At 38.9% G+C, this 20,091-nt stretch overlaps 1 protein-coding gene across 6 annotated transcripts in view; it reads left to right on the top strand.

Annotated features, from left to right (window-relative positions):
• REPS1 (RALBP1 associated Eps domain containing 1) overlaps positions 1–20,091 on the top strand; it is an 86,840-nt gene that overhangs the window by 47,423 nt on the left and 19,326 nt on the right. For 2 of the 6 annotated variants that reach the window (XM_056126150.1, XM_056126151.1), the window contains exons 3-10: positions 502–701; positions 831–987; positions 1,684–1,808; positions 2,333–2,495; positions 2,788–2,851; positions 4,097–4,251; positions 13,691–13,812; positions 17,176–17,256. In XM_056126150.1, coding sequence (XP_055982125.1) covers positions 502–701; positions 831–987; positions 1,684–1,808; positions 2,333–2,495; positions 2,788–2,851; positions 4,097–4,251; positions 13,691–13,812; positions 17,176–17,256 — 1,067 coding nt within the window. The remainder of the gene's footprint in view (positions 1–501; positions 702–830; positions 988–1,683; positions 1,809–2,332; positions 2,496–2,787; positions 2,852–4,096; positions 4,252–13,690; positions 13,813–17,175; positions 17,257–20,091) is intronic. The other 4 variants (XM_056126155.1, XM_056126156.1, XM_056126152.1 and 1 more) reach the window with 3 other exon arrangements.

Here is a 20,091-nt window from a genome sequence, read left to right on the forward strand (position 1 = left end):
TTATTTTCTTGTCCAAGTCTCAAATAGACTGATATGGGTAGTTATCTAATATCTTGTGGTATTCTTAGTGAGTGAAATTGTGAGATTCTCAGGAATTTCTGTCCCCACGATGTCTAGAATAATGTTAAAGCCTCATCAAACTTGGTGACAGCCTGTGTTTTATTTAAGAGCACTAATGCTGTAGAAAGTTAGTGAGTAGAAAAGCTGGGCTTCAGGACCTGCCTCAGAGCTTAATAGTTACTTCTAGCAATCTGGACAGCTCCAGTCCTCAGTTTCCCTAGGTATGAAAGAAGGACTTCACAGGGTTAATGTGAAAGTGATACAGGGTAATCAGGTTATCTTTATTTATATTTTTTCTTATAAGGGCCACACCCAGCAGGACCGGGAATAGTGGGTCATGCAGTGCCTGAGATCCGCTCAGCGCCGCATGTGTTGCAGACAGGAAGCAACGTGCAGTGGAGTGACAGCTATTGTCATAACACTTATTTTCTCGGTTAACAGTGAAGGACCTCCCCTTGCCACGCTTTGTCGCTTCCAAGAACGAACAGGAATCTCGCCCCACTGCGTCCTACTCTTCCGATTCTGAAGGCCAGGGCTCGTATTCCGGTGTCATCCCTCCACCCCCTGGCCGGGGGCAGGTGAAGAAGGGACCCGCGAGCCACGATGCGGCCGGCCAGCCTCGCACCTCCACCGATCAGCAGGTAAGCACGTGCGGGAATGTCAGCGGCTGTTGTCCAATGGGGACCCTGGCACTGAGACATTCACAGGGTGCCACGGTGAGAAATGTTGCCTGAGAATCTGTAGTTCAAGACGGTCGTTTGCCTCTCCAGGAGCCCTCGTCCCCCGTCGTCTCCCCGCAGCAATCCCCGCCGACCTCTCCGCACACCTGGAGGAAGCACAGCCGCCACCCCAGCGGGGGCAGCAGCGAGAGAACGCTCCCAGGACCCGGGCCCTTTTGGTCTCCCTTTGCGGGGGACGCACAGTCAGGTATTTAGGAATTCATTTTTTCCAGAACTTTCTGTGGCTTTCGTGGAGGGTTGTGAATTGGAAGAAACTTTACAGCATCCCTCTGAAAGTAGCCTCAAAGACAGTTTTTAATCATCAGTTCAGTACCTTCAGTAGAAGCAAAAGCCAGCTCTGAAATAAATGGATGCCACTTTGAGTTGTCATTGCATTTCCTAATCTCTATCATGCTGAGATTAAAAAAAAAATTATTAGGGGCTGGAGTGATAGTACAGTGGGGTAGGGCGTTGGCCTTCCATGCAGCCGACCCGGGTTCGATTCCCAGCATTCCATAGGCCCCTCGATCACTGCTAGGAGTAATTCCCAAGTGCAAAGCCAGGACTAATCCCTGTGCATCACCAGGTGTGACCCAAAAAGCAAAAAAAAAAAAAAAAAAAAATTATCAGGTTCACCTAGAAGCAAAATTAAAAAATAACTCCCATCCCACAGTATTCTGCCTCAGTATTATATTAGTCACAGTATTGACAAGAGAAGCACAATATTACTTAGATCTAAGGGAGACAAAATCTTAGGTTGACAGAAAATGTTCCGCTTAGAAATCGTTTGTGTTTCTTCAGCGTTAGAGTTTGAAAGATAGCATGCTGGTTGGTTGTAATTGAAAACAGGGAGTCCGGCCCTTTCTTCAAAAGTCAGTGTCCTGTTTGCCCGTTCTGCTTGCAGGTTCTTCTGCCGGTGACACAGTGTGGTCGGGGCACTCTCCACCTCCACCGCAAGATAACTGGGTCAGTTTCGCAGATACTCCACCAACCAGTACTCTTTTAACCATGCATCCTGCTTCTGTCCAGGTGTGACATTTTATTGGTATTGCATTTTTATTTGCTTCATTCGGAGTATCGCTGCAGTCATTGTTTTCATATTTTGCTGTTGCAAATTTTATAAATGCAAGCTCACTCTTTTATTAAAAAGCCAGAATTCTGCTCTGTGCCTTTTCTTCAAGTCTGTTTATCATTGTAATGTTTCACTAAAACTTTTGGCTGATTTCCTTTTTAAGACAACCGTGAAATCAAAAAGATTTTTCTCCATCTAGTAACAATACTTGCTTGGCTTTCTTAGCACATTTTTTCATAACTTTCTGTTGCTTACATATTGCGATCATTCAACACACTTATATAATCACTGTGCAGAGAACATTCAGTAACCTGATTGTAACAAATACTTTGTTTGCTGATGAGTTTGTGAAGACTTCTTGTAATTGTAAACATCCACAAAAAGTAAGTTTTACTTTCAAAGCTAAGTAACCTAGCAATCTCGGTCCATTGATAACATAGTTAGATCTAACTGTACTGAGGAGAAACATGTTTCATTACAGGACCAGACAACAGTACGAACTGTAGCATCAGCTACAACTGCCAATGAAATTCGTAGGCAATCCAGTAGTTATGATGATCCCTGGAAAATAACAGATGAACAAAGGCAGTATTATGTAAATCAGTTTAAAACCATTCAGCCTGATCTGAACGGATTTATTCCAGGTGAGTTGTTAAAAACAAATTCTTTCAGATGGAGCAGGATAGTAGTCTCAATTTTATAATCTCAAAGAAATGGCGTTATTAAAAAAAAAAAAGAAATGGCTTTATTGGTTAGAGATTATTATACATTTCGAATTGTCTAAAAAGAATTTAGAGTCATTTAAAACCAGAAACTTCTATATATATTAAGGTTGGCTTTTTTCTCACCGAAAAAAGCTTTAGACTCTTAACCTCCCATTGTAGTCTTGTGTCTCTCCGTTCAGAATAACATTGAGAAACACTTTTAATCTTGCAGGATCTGCAGCTAAAGAATTTTTTACAAAATCAAAACTTCCTATCCTTGAACTTTCTCATATTTGGTAAGTATGTTATATCATTGCTGGATAATGTGGGTGGTTTCAAAGGGGTTTCTAATTGGTAGCTTTTTGAGCTATTAAAAAACAAACTCTTAGAAAACCTTTTTTGAGAATATTCTTTTTATTTTTTTTTAGAATATTCTTAAAGGACCAAGTTTTACTTGTATAATACAGCCATCCTCTTTCTCATTTTTTTAGAAAGCAAATAGAACAGTAGTTCTTTAAAAATGTGCGAAAAATATTTATGCTCAACATAAGATGTTTGTTGTTGGTCACATAATGTCTGGGGGGAAAAGTGAGGCTTCTCATAAATATTTGTTAGTTTCTTTGGTTTTAATATGAGCATAATAGTGCAGTGTAGCTGAGTGGATGGATAACTTACATGGTAGAGCAGTCAGCTGGTAGAGCAGTCTGCTACAACAGGTGGTAGATACATAGTATCTAAAACTGAACAGTCAAGACCCAGCACTGTGTACAAACTACTTAAGAGTTCAGGGTGTAGTAAGTAACTAGGAAATGGAAGGAGAATATTTGTGAATTCCCTTCCATCCTTCACTCCTTTCCTCTTTCCTCTCTTCCTTCTTTTCCTTCTCCTTCTCTTGCTCCATACCTGGTAATGCTTGGAGGCCCCTCCTCCTTCTGTGCTCAAGGGCTGTGTGTGCCAGGGATGGAACCTGTATGCAAAGCATGTGCTCAGCCCAGTTTTTATTTTTGTTGTAGCATGCCTTCTAATTCTATTAAATGCCTTAAAACAGAAGAACTTTGCCTTAAAACCATAGAACTTTGATGCAATAAAAGCTAGTCTTTTGGGTTTTTTCCTTGCTTTCTTGTGTAGTGTGTTTCTTTTTGTTTTGTTTTTAAGTATTTTTGAAAATTCTCTTGTTTTTTGCAGTGTAGGGAATTAAACCCATAAAAATGAACAATTTTTTTAAAAACTTACAGTGACTTTAAATAAGCATGACTTTCAAACTAAATTTTGTTTCTGCAAAATGAATGTGGGTTAAAGGAATTTTTGGTGACCTTGTTTATTGGGGCTATTTTTCAGAATTTTATTTTGAGAATTTCAAGTAGATAGAGGAGTTGAAAGAATTGTGCATCTTTCCCAGGTCTTGATCCCTTAGTTAAACATTTTGCCTTCTCTGGGAGTTCTTTCAGTACTGTGCTTTTTCTGGTAAAGAATTTCTCTCCTTGACACAAAAAGGATCCAAAGCAGAGTATGATTGTATTCATAATAAGTTTGTCTTCTAGGGAACTCTCAGACTTTGATAAAGATGGAGCATTGACACTGGATGAGTTTTGTGCTGCTTTTCATCTGGTAGTTGCTAGGAAGAATGGCTATGATTTGCCAGAAAAACTCCCTGAAAGCTTAATGCCCAAACTGATTGATTTGGAGGATTCAGCAGGTAAGATCAGAGAAGACCTGATTATATGCCTAGTATAATCTAGTAACCAGAGGGCTTGATTCTTAAAACAAAATCAAGACTTAGCCATTCCATTAAGAGCATGTATATTTGCTCTTGATCAGAGGCTAACATGGAATTCATGGTTTAAGATAACAAATAATATGCTTTTTTACATCTATGACTTTGCTGGCATTTGAATAACATTCAGTGCCATTGTTATTATGCCATGCATTGTATTTAGTGTATCTTTACACTAAAGGGATATACTTGATTTATAATTTGACCTTTGCAATCCATAACCATTTTCCTTTAAAAAGCCAAACTCTTCTTCGCACCCTAAAGCAATCTGGAAATTTTATGTTTGATTGTAAATAATGCTATCTTTTTAATTATTAACAAAATGCTTTTGTAAATAGTTATGGGCAAGTTTCTTTAAAGAGAATATAAAGAGTAAAAAAATAAGCGTGCTTACTTTTGAGTTCTGAATAAACGAAAATCTAGTATTAAATCCTTAATACTTTTATTCCATTTTCTATGCAAATTTTCTTGTGGCTGTTTTAATGGAAGGAATTTTATACTTTTGGGAGAGGGGGTGTCTTGGGGGATTTGTAGCACACCCGATGCACAGGGATTCTCTTGGAGGTGCTCTGGGGACCATGTAGTGGCAGGGATTCAACTGGATTCGATATTAATAGTCCAGCCCTGGAATTCCATACTTTATAAAGATAAGTTAAAATGGTATTGGGGGATCAAAGGAGATACAGCTCAGTGCGTGCAGGACTTTGCATGCAGGACTCCGGTTTGATTCCTGATACTTTGTGGTCTCTTGACCTCTGCTGGAGAGTTACCCCCAGGGTGTGGCTGAAAAACAAACAAAAAAAAACCACAAAGGACAATTTGGCTTTCAGAAGAGCAGTTTATTGCATAGGAATGCATATGATCTGCTTTATGCCTATCACTGCTTAAATTAAGAATCTAAGTGTGAGGACACGAAAGTAGCTCAGGGGTTGGATGTTTGCCTGGCATGTGGAGGCCCCCAGTACAATCCTCAGTACCATATAATCCCCCAAGCACTGCAGATCCCCAGCACTCCTGGGCCTGTCGAGCCTGCTTAGCTGGACTGAGTATCTCTACAGGTGGCCTCTCAGGGCCCTGAGCACTGTTTGGCAGACATCCCCTACACCTCTTCCACTACCAAAACCCCCCTCCCCCAAATAAAAGAATCTCAAGTGTGCTTCAAGTTTCGCTACTTACTGCTGTGACCCTGGGCAAGTTCTAACCATTTATTTACTCTTCTAATCCTTCTGTTTCTCAATCTGGAGGTATGATGTCATGTTTCAAAACCTGACTTATACACTAAAAATTCACTGAATCTTTTTTTGTTTGTTTATGTTTTGTTGGGCTGGAGCAATAGCCCAGCAGGTAGGGCGTTTGCCTTGCACGCAGCCAACATGGCCGACCCAAGTTTGATTCCACTGCCCCTCTCAGAGAGCCTGGCAAGCTACCCAGCGTATCTTGCCCGCACGGCAAAGCCTGGGAAGCTACCCGTGGCGTATTCGATATGCCAGACACAGTAACAAGTCTCACAATGTTACTGGGCCCACTTGAGCAAATTGATGAACAACGGGAAGACAGTGACAGTGATATGTTTTGTTATTGAACCTCACTCAGTTGTACTCAGGGCTTACTCCTGGCTCTATTCAAGGATGACTCTTTGAGTTGCCAAGGGACCATTGAACCTGGGTCAGCTACATGCAAGCGAGCGCCCTACCTGCTGTGCTCTCTCCAGCCCTCGTGCACACTGATTTTTAAAATCACTGTTGGTTGGTAAAAACATCTAGCAGTGCTGGGCTGCAGAGGCCGTGCAGGGGGTTAAGGCATTTACCTTGCATTTGGCCTGCCCTGGTTAGATTCCTGGCACTGCATGTGGTCCCTTGAGCACAAGTGATTCCTTAGCTGAATCCAAAATAGCTCCTGAGCATGCTGAGTGTGTCCCCAAGCCCCATAATTTAAAAACTGTAAAAATTTAAAAATAAATTCTGAGAAAACGCTTAGCAGTGATTTGAGTACTTTCAGAAACATTACTGTTTGGAAATTTTCCTGATCATTTCAGGTAGTTGGGATGCTTTGAGTTAACCTTTAACTTGAATTGGAAGTTAAGGGGGCTTTGGGTTAGTTTTTTGGGATTCAAGGGTATTTTGATTTACCTACTTCAGATATGCAAAGAGTCAAGAGGTAGCTGAATGGTAGAACACTTGCCTCTCATGTGTGAGACCCTGAGTTTAAGCCTCAGTACAGCAAAGTGAAAAGTGGCAAATGTAGCTCAGAGGTGCAGAAACTAGCACTGGCACTATCCTCTTGTTGTTCATCGATTTGCTCGAGCGAGCCCAGTAACGTCTCCATTGTGACACTCTTTGTTACTGTGTTTGGCATATCAAACACGTCACGGGGAGCTTGCCAGGCTTTACCATGCGAGCGAGATACTCTTGGTAGCTTGCCGGGCTCTCCGAGAGGGGTGGAAGAATCGAACCCAGCTCGGCTGGCTGGCTGCGCGCAAGGCAAACGCACTACCACTGTGCTATCGCTCCAGCCCTTAAAAAACTGTAAAAATTTAAAAATAAATTCTTACTAAGTTTATAAAATTTATGGGACTGGAGCGATAGCACAGAGGGTAGGGCATTTGCCTTTCATGCAACCAACCTGGGTTCAATTCTTCCGCCCCTCTCGGAGGGCCCAGTAAGCTACCGAGAGTATCCCACCCACACGGCAAAGCCTGGTAAGCTCCCTGTGACATATCCGATACGCCAAAAACAGTAACAAGTCTCACAATGGAGACTGGTTACTGGTGCCTGCTTGAGCAAATCAATGAGCATCGGGAGGACAGTGCTACAGACAGTGCTATAAAATTTTTAAATTTATAAAATTCTTTATAAATTTAAAAATTCACAAGAACTTAATGCAGAGCCTGGCAGCTTGCAGCAGAAAAGTGAATGGACTATGTGTTAATCCATGGCACCATGCCTGCCCGGTAGGGAAAGGGTGTTGCTCCCTTCCGCCTTTTTCCCCCTGGACAGCAAGATGGCAGCCACCTCGGAGCTTTTTGGATAGCAGGTATGAGCCAGTGGTGACAGGGCAACTAAAACCTCATGGGAAGGGGCTCGTTCCAGGCTCGTCCTTCACACCCTACCGAGATCACGAGTTGCCCCCCACGAGCGGCTCTCCAGCACAGCCATGGCTCCAGAGCCACAGAAACCAGTCTCGTAATTATCTGGCTCTTGGCAGAAAAATCTCCAGGCTTAATAAGTAAAATATCAGAAATCCAAAATCGCACCACGCAACATCATTTGTTTTTTGTAACTAGCTGTAGAAAACAAATTATTTCACAATGCCTTTTCAGCAGGTCTATTTGGGTGTGTAAACTCTAAACAATAATGGTGCATCTTTTGTTGAAACAATGAATCTAATCAAAGTAGATAGAGTGTTAATTAGAATTCATCTGCCTCACAGGCATTGGGAGGGGCAGGAGGGGTGGTATATTGGGGTTCTTGGTGATAAAAAATAAGTACTGGTTAAGGGAAAAATATGTTTAAAAATTTAAAAATTCTATTTTCAGTTCCTACCCCTATTCTGTGAAAAGGACCCCAAGAATCTTTTTTTTGTATTTGCTTGTGAACAAAGGGAAGAAGTTGTGGTAGATTGAGACTTAGACTGTATCATTGATTTAAAAATTGAGCCTTGTGTTTCGAGCTATGACATTTTTTTTAAAAATTTTTATTAGTGAGACACCATGAGGTACAGTTGTAGACTTACAAATTTTTGTGCTTGAGTTTCAGTTATACAGTGATCGAGTACCCATCCCTTCACCATTTCCCATTCTCCACCACCAATGATCCCAGTATCCCTCCCACTCCTCCCACCCCACCCCCATCCCACCCCACCTTTGTGGCAAGGCATTCCCTTTTGTTCTCTCTCTCCTTTTGGATGCTGTGGTTTGCAAAAGAGGCATTGAGTAGCAGTTATGTTCGATCTATAGTCTACTTTCAGCATGCATCTCCCATCCTGGTAGAATCCTCCCAACACCCTTCATTTTGTGCTCCCTTCTCTATCTGATGAGCTGTGACTTTTATATCGTTTGAAAACTGACCAGCGTACCCTGACCTATGTCACTTTCTCAGACCGTGTCTGATGCAGTTACCTGTTGTATTCAGATGGGTGAATCTGATTTCTACATGCAGTCAATGATAGGGTTTTGTCCTGTTTAAATGAAACCTAGGTCTTTGTAAGTTTGATCAACAGCCTGGATTTTGAGGCTGAAGTTTGGATTTTGGAAATTCAGTGTTTTTTTTCCTGAGCTTTTGTGTGTGTAGCTTCTGTAATAAAGAGAAACTTATTATTTTCTTTGCCTAAGTATATATGTATTTTATTGCTTTAATGCTTTTTTGGATGATTAAGAATTTTTCATTGTAGTTTGGTTGGTGTTACAATAGTGTTAGCGTTTTTGGCTTTGACATACAAAGTAACTGCTCTTTCACCACCACAGAGTACACAGGACTGCCCACCACTGTTCTTACATCGCTTCTAGTCCCACCCTTGCCCACCTATTCCCGCTCCGCACTTTGATACCACTTGGTTTCTTAGTTTTATAATCGAAGGCCAAAGTCTAACCATAGTTTTAAAGCCAAAACTCTTTTATCCTGTTCCAACGTATGCACTTTGTCTTATTTACTAGAGACATTCTCATTACGCAGTAATAGTTTTAAATCTGCATTGCTTCAAAAAAAATCTGCATTGCCTCTTATAAATCATCAATTTGGATTCTTTTGATTTTGGAGGGCTGGAGCGATGGCACAGCGGGTAGGGCATTTGCCTTGAACGCAGCCAACATGGCCGACCCGAGTTCGATTCCTCTGCCCCTCTCGGAGAGCCCAGCAAGCTACCGAGAGTATCTCGCCCGCACGGCAGAGCCTGGCAAGCTCCCCGTGACGTATTTGATATGCCAAACACAGTAACAACAAAGTCTCCAATGGAGGCGTTACTGGGCCCACTCGAGCAAATCGATGAACAACAGGAGGACAGTCACAGTGATTTTGGAGTGGACAGAACTGAGTGACCCCCTCCCCCAAACCCCTTATAGTACTTCTTTGAATGTAGACATATTTAACTTAAAAAAATCATTATAAATGACTGGCTTTGGGAGTTAACAATTAAGGGGAAATACCAGTTTCTCTTGACTGACCTGAGAATGTACAACTTAAGAATAAATATCTTCTTCCTGAAGCCTCTCTGACTTAGAGCAGCTCTGACATGCTGGGTATCATGACACACATAGCGCACTGGGACTGGAGAGGAAGAACAGTCCACTAGAATTTAACAGTGCCCTTAATTATGCTTTTGCATAAATGGCTTTTTTTCCCTTTATAATTCTATTGTGAAAGTCATGAAGTAAAGATGGCCTGTCATCTGCTAGAAGGAGAACTCTAAGAAATGGGTGCCTCAACTTCTTATCCAGCACTGCACCTTTCTGTTCTGAGTAAATGTTCGCACTCTGAATTCATGCCCTTTTTAGTTCTCCTGTTCCATTACCATCTCCCACCAAGTTAAGTATCTTTAATTGTTTTTACTTCATGCTCGCCAGTGTCATTGTTTCTTTGTATAAAAATTTTGTCCTGGGGCTGGAGCAGTAGCACAGAGGGTAGGACGTTTGCCTTGGGCCAACCCGGTTCAATTCCCAGCATCCCATATGGTCCCCCGAGCACTGCCAGGAGTAATTCCTGAGTGCAGAGCCAGGAGTAACCCCTGTGCATTGCCAGGTGTGACCCAAAAAGAAAAAAAAAATAAAAATTTTGTCCTTATTTTAGGTAGATTAAGAATGGAAGCCTTCTATCTACTTGTAGATCTTTACCTAGGTCAACTACTACATTTTATATAAAATATTGATTGGTACTGCTTTAAAAAGATCATTAGTAGTTACAAATTAATCAGTATTTTGCTTGAGTGTTTTCATACCTTGTTTGACACATTTTGGCATTTTAAAAATCTGGTTTTAATTTTAAGTAGACAGGGTTTTTTTCTTAGGCTTTGATGATCTGCTTACTTGGTAAGTTTTCTTTTTTTCCTTCTTCTTTTTTTTTTATTGAATCACCGTAAGATACAGTTACAAAGCTTTCATAATTGAGTTTCAATCATACAATAAATGAACACCCATCTCTCTACCAGTGTGGCTTTCCCGCCACCACAGTCCCCAGTATCCCTCCTGCCACCCCCGCCCCACCCCACCCCCTGCCTCTATGGCAGGCCGTTTCCTTCTTATACTCTCTCTCTACTTTGGAACATTATGGTTTACAAGACAGATAGTGAGAGGTCATCAGGTTAGGTCCTTTGTCTCCCAACCCAAGTGGTAATTTTTTTAAATGAGTAATAGAATATGAAGCTTGGAAAGGAATTATTTGTACTATTCTACTAAATTCCAGCGGTCTGTTTTATACTTTTCATTTTGAACGACTCTTATATTCGTACGTGGTTTTCTCAGATTATTTATTGATTATTTCTACAGTATCAGTTTATTGAGCTTATATAGGTCTTTCAGACTGTTGGACTTCTTTTGTTCGAGATATCAAAAGCCACATGTTTGTTAATATCACAACCTATCCTAAAAGAAGTCTTTGTGTTGGAAAGGCCTTGAGATGACAAGTGTGAATACACATTTTCTAAAATCTAATTTCTGTTGGAAAGCTTAAATTTTGTCATCACAATAAAGAAATCTGTTATCTTCCGTGAAGTGGAGAATAATGCCTGCTTAATATCCTAGTTTGAATAATTAGGTTATCAGCTATTTAAAAAAAATCTCATTTTTCATGGATAAATTGACCTTTCAAAGGGAGTACTTTTTCTTGAAACAGCCATTACACTTTGATAGAATGCAAAGAGCTTTGTATATATTTCCCGTTTTGACACACAGAGTACTAAAAAGTTTTATCAAAGTAGAGGTTTTTGGCTGGGTATTTTTGGTTTTTTGCTTGTTTGTTTTGCTCCACATCTGGTGGTGCTCATGACTTACTTCTGCCTCTGCACTCAGGAATTACTCCTGGCAGTGCTCAGGGGACAGACCATATGGGATGCTGGGGATTAAATTTGGTTTGGCCACTAGCAAGGCAAACACCCTCCTCACTCTACTATCGCTCTGCCCCCCACCCCCCACCCCACATACTATCACGAAGAATTTATAATTGCTTTTATCATGAATACTTTCCATTGGTTTTTCTCTGATAACTCAGGCCAGAGTGATAGCACAGGGTTGGAGCGAAAGCACAGCAGGTAGGGTATTTGCCTTGCACTCAGCCAACCCGGCCAACCCGAGTTCGATTTCTCTGCCCCTCTCGGAGAGCCCGGCAAGCTACTGAGAGTATCCCACCCACATGGCAAAGCCTGGCAAGCTCCCCATGACGTATTGGATATGCCAAACACAGTAACAACAAGTCTCACAATGGAGACATTACTGGTGCCCGCTCGAACAAATCGATCAACAACGGGAGGGCAGTGCTACGGTGCTTAGAGTGTTATCTAAAGTCTTATTGGTTCCCTTTCATTTTGACACTTTTTTTTTTTATTAGTGAGACCATGAGGTGCAGTTTTAGACTTACAAGTTTTTGTGCTTGGGTCTCAATTATACAGTGATCAAATACCCATCCCCCCACCAGTGCCCATTTCCCACCACCACGGATCCCAGTATCCCTCCCACTCCCCATCCCCCCATCCCACTCTGCTTGACACTTTTCTTGAGAAATATATAAAATTAAGAAAGAAATTACAACAATTCCTGATCTTAAAAATTCAAGGATGATGCTAGACTATAAAGTAGAATTTGTGATGTGGTTATGAAGAAATGTGGTTATGAAAGTATGTAAGATACTCATCTAAGCAAAGTCAGATGAAGAGAAATTTTGATAACTTTAAAAAAATCAGATCATTTTGGTTCTAGGAAAATAACAAAATAGTAAGCTTAATTTAAATGAAGAATACAGAAAACAACTCATTCAATAAATACTGATCACCTGTTCTGTAGGAGGTCCCTTATGTTAGACAGTAAAATGTTAGCATTTTCTTATGTATAGAATGAAAGAACCAATACATTGCTAAATTCTTGTATGACTGTGTTTAGGTCTATTAAAATGGTACCACATGCATGGGGCATGAAATGTGAATAAATCCAAGTAGTCCAGCTGGTAGGGCTGGATTCCATTCCTGCCACCACCTATGGTCCCCCACAGCATTGCCAGAAGTGACCCCTGAATGCAGAGCCAGAAGAAAGCCCTTGAGAACCACTGGGTGTGGCCCAAAATAGAGCCCCAAAGAAGAAAGAAAATAGTGCCACCTTAAGGGAAAATGTTTTTCCTTCTGATGAAAATTATGCCATTTTATTCAACTTGCCCAATGTCAGTGAGTAGAATCACATTTTTAGTACAGATTCTAAGCAGATTATGTGCGCCTATTAATTTGGTAATTAATGTGGTTTCATGCTGGGATTTTAGTTAAAGCCATGTAAAACTTTTTTTGCAAGATTGGCAGCAGAATTTAGTTACCATTGGCGTTCCTTCTATTTTTAAACTACAATTTCAGAGATACTTTCAATTCAGCCTTAAGTCGGTAAAAAAAGATTGGATGCCACACAATAAAAGCAACCTAAATTGTGTCCTGGTTTTGTAGCCACAGATATGTAGATCTGAGCCTAAAGAGAAATGTTTGCTTCCTCTGGACTCATTGACTTTGCTTTCTGCCGGTGCCTGGTTCTCTTCTCTCCTTTTGGTGTCTGCCTTGTAATTCTATAGGCCTTTTCAGTACCAAGAGTAGCTTTGCAGAGAAATGTGAATAAATCCATATAAATCATCCATTTTCAGAGCATATTATGAGAGAATATTGAGGGATTTTTATTTGGCTAAAATGGACTTTTCTTTGGGGGAGGGGTAATAGTTTATTTTCTCTATGTAATTTGCTTTGCAGACACATCTCTTATTAGAACGTGACTCACTGTTTACTTTATTGTCAAGTGTGACTCCCTTTTAAAATATTCCAAACTAGACTTTGTTTTCATAGAAAGCTATAGCTGCAGCTAGAGAAAAAAATAGGAAGAATAAATATTGGCCTGGTTATTTAAAAATGTTTATTTTGGGAGCATGAGAAAAGAAACGCTCAGATCATTCATAATTAGTGAAAATGTTCTGTAAGGTTTTGTTTTTTGGGAACACTGATTTACAATCCTGCTGTTAAAGATCGGGTTTCAGGTATACCATGTTGCAGGACCACATCCCCACCAGATTGTCCGCTTCCAGCAGCTCACTCCATGAGTCTTTAAAAAAAAAATGTGTTTTAATATGCTTAACTGTGAAGTACACTCAGCAACTGAAATACACTTTTTAACTGTTTCCTTGTTTTTAAATTGCAGGTGTGGGGGATCAGGCAGGTGAGGTAGGTTATTCAGGCTCTCCCGCAGAAGCGCCTCCAAGCAAGTCCCCCTCCATGCCATCACTGAATCAGACTTGGCCCGAGCTGAATCAGAGCAGTGAGGTTAGCAAAACTTTCCTTTTCTATCTTTATTTGCTGTTTTAAGGTAAGATAGTCCAGATATTTTGGCATGTAGCCTAGCATGATGCATAGTCAAGAGTACATATTAAAGATGACTGAGAAATGTTTTCCTAAAACTCTTGAGGCTTATAAAGTATCTTTTCATACATATATGTAATATGTATGTATGTATATATGTATACATATATCTACATATATGTATACATATACAGTACCATTTGGTTTCTACCACTGATTTCAACTAAAACCCGGTGCTTTAGACATGGAAGATGCATGGAGCTAGTCATTAGAAGGGTGAATATCTCCTCGCCAGAGAGGGCCAGGGGCTTAATATTTACCCACAAATCCTTTGACATGCAGTCCACTGCCATCCTTACTGTGTTACACACACTGCCTCATTCCTGCAAGCAGGGGATACGGTAATATTATATGGATCTTAGCATTAGAAGTCACTTTCCACGTGAAGGTTCTGCTACCTTGTAATTTATAGTTTTATTCAGTACAAATTGAGTGATTTGATCTTTATTAAATGTTAAAGCTATGTCATTTATGACACCATTACAGCGTGCAAAACAATTTGAGCAAATAAAGACTCTCTCTCCTCTTTGCTTTGAAAATCCATTATGTAAAAAAGAACACCTACAGACTTAAAGAGGCCCAAGTCCTTTCTCCTCAAGCACCCCTGTTAAACTTTAGTGTTCTGTAAAGCTCTATTTGAAAACTACTTTGACTTGTTAGAATATTATCTATGGAAAAGTGACATTTTTGTCTTAAACATTTAAATTTTTTACTTTAAGGTAGTATATAAATACAAAAGCTTGTTGACTTTTCCAGGAAAAATTCTTAAATTTCAGTTCTTTCGGTGCCTTTCAAAGCCAGAAAAATAATAGCTTAAAGATACGCCAGTTAACTTTGAAAAGCTTAAAAACAAAGAAATAAATGGCAGGTTTAAAGTACTTGATGCTGCTTCCTGACACTGTAACAGACACAAGCATCATGCTAGTGCTCATTCCGTTGGTGTGATTCATTTATATAAACTTTTCTAAAGGGAGGAATTTTCAAAAGAATTTCCTAGTGGATAGACTTTATGAGAGAAGAAAGTCAGTATTCTTAAAACAACTTATTTTGGCATTTATTTTATTTTTAAAAACAATATCAGAGTAAATGAGTATTTTTATTTCTTTATAGTAGGTTCACAAATAAAAGCAATTTTTTTGTAAAACTTTTAAAACCGTATTTAATTAAAATGTGTAATCAATAAGGACTAGGAATGGAAGCCCCTTCCAAGCCCCTTGTTGTACGTAGTTTAATTTTCCTTTTTATATATTCATAACAAGTTTTGTTTGGTAATATCTGTTAACCACATCATGAATGGCACAATTGTTTTTACTGTATTTGGAAAAGCAAAGAAAATCAAAATATTGAAATGAACATTGATTTTTAAGACATTGTAATATTAGTAAAATTTTTATTTAGGTAAATTAGAATTAAAGTTCAGTGTTTTTTTCTTCCGCAAAGCAATAATACTCTTTCAGCAAATGTCTATTCAGCACCTGTGAATGTGTGTGAGACGCATTAGGGGATCACACTAATAATAATAACACAAATTATACTTCAGAACAATTATTGAACACTTCTACTATTCAGAAATTTACTTGTATATGGTTAACTTTTTAAGTCCCCATAGCATTCTTACAATGGAGGTATTATTAAAATGTCATATTACAGATGATGACACTGAAGCACAGAGAGGTTAAATGATTTGCTTAAGGTTGTACACTGTAACTAGGATTTCGGTAGCCTGGTTCTGCAGCCTTGCTCCTAACCCTTACACTAAAGTTCCGAAGAGAAGAGCGTCTCTTAGCTCTTCAGATAGCCTGATAGTCTTAGGAACCAACTAAAACTATGCCAACAAATAGGTAAATGTTTTCTTTCCAGCAAAAATCTCTTGCACTTAAGCTTTTTTCCACAGCTTGATAAGGAAGATTTTTAAAATGCCTTCTAGACTATCCAGCTGTAATTATTGAAGAGGTAGTTTCAGTAACAGGCATCGGTAATTCATGTCCTTGAAGTGGTTCTCATGATCAAAGTGAATTAGTATGGGTTTGCTTTATTCAGTAAACACCTGAAATCCACCAGTGGTAGTATATATTAATTTCTATAATTTCAAAACTAATCTGTAGGAAGAGCTTAGCAGGTTTTAGCCATTTTCGTACATAATTTTTATCAGTGTGTCCATTTGCTAATATTTACAAATTGAATATCACTGTTTTAAATAGTAAGCCGAACTTTGAAGCATAAAAATGTATACTTTTCCACACGGAATTATAAAAGAATAGTTTGATGGGGTAGTGTGTCTATGTGTAAACATTTGTGTGTATATATTGTATATGTGTAGTTGTTTTTCCCTCAGAGGATAGCTGATCATTTTAACCAAATTTTAATGGAAATTTTAATGTAATTTTTGTAGAAAATTCTACATCAATAATAATCTCCAAATCAAATGAAATTTCCTAAAGTTCGTATTGATGTATCACTCCACCAATTTTAAGAAACTTGATTATTTGTATGCCTCTTTGAGAGGAATAGTATTTCATATCAAAATACATTTTCTACAGATAACGCATTCTCAGATGCTTGGTTTGCTCTCCCTGTGGCCGCATGAGGTGGGCGGGGGGTGCCTGACTGGCAGTTCTGTCTTGTGGTCTGGCATGGCCCTGTCCGTAGTGCTCATTGCAGGGGTTGACTTGCTACAGATTGACAGAAGCAGCACAAACAATTCATTCCAGAACTCCTTGCATTTTATCTTAATGATATTTTATCAGATATTCATACATGCATAGAAAGTACGTGCACGAACATAGTAGAAATCATCTTTCAGGGGTGGCACTGGCAAGTCACACTGACTTGCTTTGTTTTGGCCAAATGTTTTGATGCTCAAGTTGAGCGTGGCGAATGAGTTTTAAAGGGATTTGAAGTTAAACCTTTGTCTAGTCAAGACAAACCCCTTTCCATTTTAATTTCGTTGCCGTTTACAACACCCAGACTCCATCTGTATCCTGTGTTTTGATTTTTAATTTTGCAAGACTTTGAATCTCTTATGTAGAGATTGAAATAGAGGGTTGCAGTACATTTGGTTGTGAAGCCACTCACCTTCCATTACAAGATGACCCAGCGGAGCTAAGTCTTAAGATGTTTACAGAAAACTAGAAACGACAGAATTTTGTCAGGCCTCTGAAACACAACTTGCAGTGCAACCTCTGAAGTACTTCGCTCAGTCTTCTCTAGTGATCTTCTCCTCCATCTTTCTCATCATGCTGACTTGTCTCTCCTCTGTCTGTTCAGCAGTGGGAGACATTTAGTGAACGCTCTTCAAGCTCACAAACTCTGACCCAATTTGATTCTAACATTGCACCAGCTGATCCTGTAAGTCAATCACTTAGCTTGCTTGTTTGAAATTAATTTTATTAACACAAATTTCCATTCATTATGGTTTTTTAGCTGATGTGCATGATTCAGTGGAGTGCTTAGAGGGAAACCGGCAGGCTTTTCAGTTTGTGTGTGCTTAATGGTGGAAAGAACTTTTTTTTTTTTAAACCATTCTCTGTATATTCTAGTTATTTTGGCGAGAGAAAACTGTGTTTTAAAACCTGGTACATGTGTCTTAAAAAGCATTTTGTGACAGTTGATTTAGTTGACCTTGTTTCCCTTCACTAATTTAGTGTATGTTTCTTTTAAACATATGCTACTTATTTTGGTGTATCAGCACTGAGTAAATACTCTTTTGTATGCTTAAACATCATGTAGTATGTACTATGTATGTAAATATGCAATGTCATCTTTATTTTAACAGTCCAGATGGCCTGGCTTTGAATGAATTAGTATGTTGAGTTCTGTTTAAGAGAATCAAGTTCAACAAAACAATGCAGAGTTGTTGGTTTCAGATTCCCATTGTGCAAAGGAGCCTCTGTCTTGTCTTACTGTGATCACTGTGTTGCTTCAAAAATGCTACAAAGTTCACATCCTGATTTTAAAAACAAATTCTGTTCTCATAGAACTAATTTCAAATATACCTCACCTGTCCCTCATATTATTTGAAAACATCAGAACCTTAGCTGATAATTATTCTCACTGTTCACACCCACTTTTTTATTTATTTCTTTTAAAGAGAAAGACATGCTAATAAGCACCTTTCGGAAAGAAAAGTTAATTGTGTAGGAAGGGAAAAATAAGTAAAGGTAGGGTTTTTAGTTTTTTTAACGAGTTGAGTGAGAAGATATGGAGAAAGTAACTTGATTATTTTTAGATGATTCTGACCAAATGCATAACTTATTACTAAAATATAAAATCAGTATTGTTTTTTAATGTAGATTTGTAAGAGGGTACTAATATAGCTCCAACAATTTAAATTAATGGATCTTGAATATGTTTTATGACTTTATCTCTTAAACGAAGATGCTGTCACATTGAGTTCAAACAGATAATGTATGGAATTGTCTTTTTGTTTTGTTTTGTTATAATTGAGTCACCCTGAATTACCAAGCTATTTATGATTGCATTTCAGGCATGTAATTTCCAATACCAGTTCCTTCACTAATATCCACTGAAGCTCTTTTTTTAGTTACTGTGTTTTGGTTTTGGAAGGTTCATACCTGGCATAATCAGGGCGTACTACTGTTTCTCTCTCAGGGGTCACTCCTGGCAGTGCTTAAGGGACCTTACGGATGCCCGGGATTGAACCTGGGTCGGTGTGTCCGAGGCAAGCACCTTACCCACTGTACTACTCTCTGGTCCCTGTATGGAAGTGTTTTAAGTATTTTCTAATAGTATTATTATTCAGGAGCCCAGTTACTTTGTAGGTAATCTGTGTCATTTGCTTTTCTTGATTTTCCCAGGGCATGAATATTTTTATTTCTGAAAAATGAAGGAAAATTTCTTGAAAGTACTTAAACTTTTACTACTTATTAGTAACTATAAGTGACAGGGAAGTGACAGGTACTGGAAGCTGAAAGAAACTTTCACCTGAGCTTATTTCCTGTATTCTTTTTGAGGGGTAGCAGTGGGTCAGTTTAGGCCACAACTTTTAAGAGAGTAAAAATCTTGTTAGTATTAGGACTTTTCGTCAGATCAGATAAGAAAACAACATGTAAAATCAGAATCAGAACTGAGAGGCAAAATAAACTGATTTGTGACAGATGAAAACATGCAGAAAAAAAATGTTCCACTTAACAGGGCTGTCCTTGTAACTTCTTGGGAACTGTCTCAAAATTTGTAAATTTTAGCTCTACCATTTCAAATATGTGACTCAGTACTTTCCTTTGGTAGGAGGCTTTTAGAAAGTAAAAGATAACTCACTGACATTTTAAACTTGAATTTAGATCGCTAACCTCTTAAATTTGGCGGAGTTGGCAGTCTTAAATATTTATAATCTGGTACCTAAAAATACCTTTCTTTCATTTATAGTGGCAAACTTAAATAAGAATTCTGTTCCCTAGCTAGTAATTTTAGTTTAATCTTTGACTCGCTCCCACTGAGGCCCAAATTTCATTTCAGTTACTGACACACTGAGTCTGTGTGCAGAACACAGCTGAGCCGTGGTCCCATGTCAGCCTCCACAAGGCTTACATCAGTAAGGATTCGGAAGTCGGAAGTCTATGCAAATTAGAAGAGAAGGGGGGGCGGGGAACCACTACAGTTCAAATATGAATTAAACATGTCTTACAGACTTAGAAATACTTAATGAAATACTTCTGCAGAGATAAAGTTAGACGATTTGACATTTGCTCAGTAAAATGAAAGTCTGAAAAGACCCGGCTGTTTTGGTTATGGAGACAGACAGCTACCACACAGTGTAGTGACCTCACATGCAAACTGAGATGGTTAATTATTAGACCCTCATAATTGTGGTAAAACCAAGTTAATGATGCTCTTATTTTCAGAAATTTGATTGCTTTGTTGAACTGTTCACCAGTTAATAGCCCCAGTAGAATCTACTTCTGCTAGAAAATTCTAGACTTATATAAGTACAATGCCCTAGTCTCTGTCATGATTTTTGCCTGATCTTGAATTTATAGTACTGAAAAGAGAATAAATCTGATCACTGATTATGCCTAACTCAGTCACCTGATTTAGTGCAACCTCCTTTCTAGAGCTTCTGGTATTTTCTAGGAATACAAAAATGCAAAAAAAAAAAAGTCATTAAGACTGGATCTATTAAAGATCAAATCTAATTATTATCATAAATTGATGATTATAATATAG

The sequence above is a fragment of the Sorex fumeus genome, unplaced genomic scaffold (genome assembly GCF_029834395.1).
Source record: "Sorex fumeus unplaced genomic scaffold, SorFum_2.1 ptg000061l, whole genome shotgun sequence".
NCBI lineage: Eukaryota > Metazoa > Chordata > Mammalia > Eulipotyphla > Soricidae > Sorex > Sorex fumeus.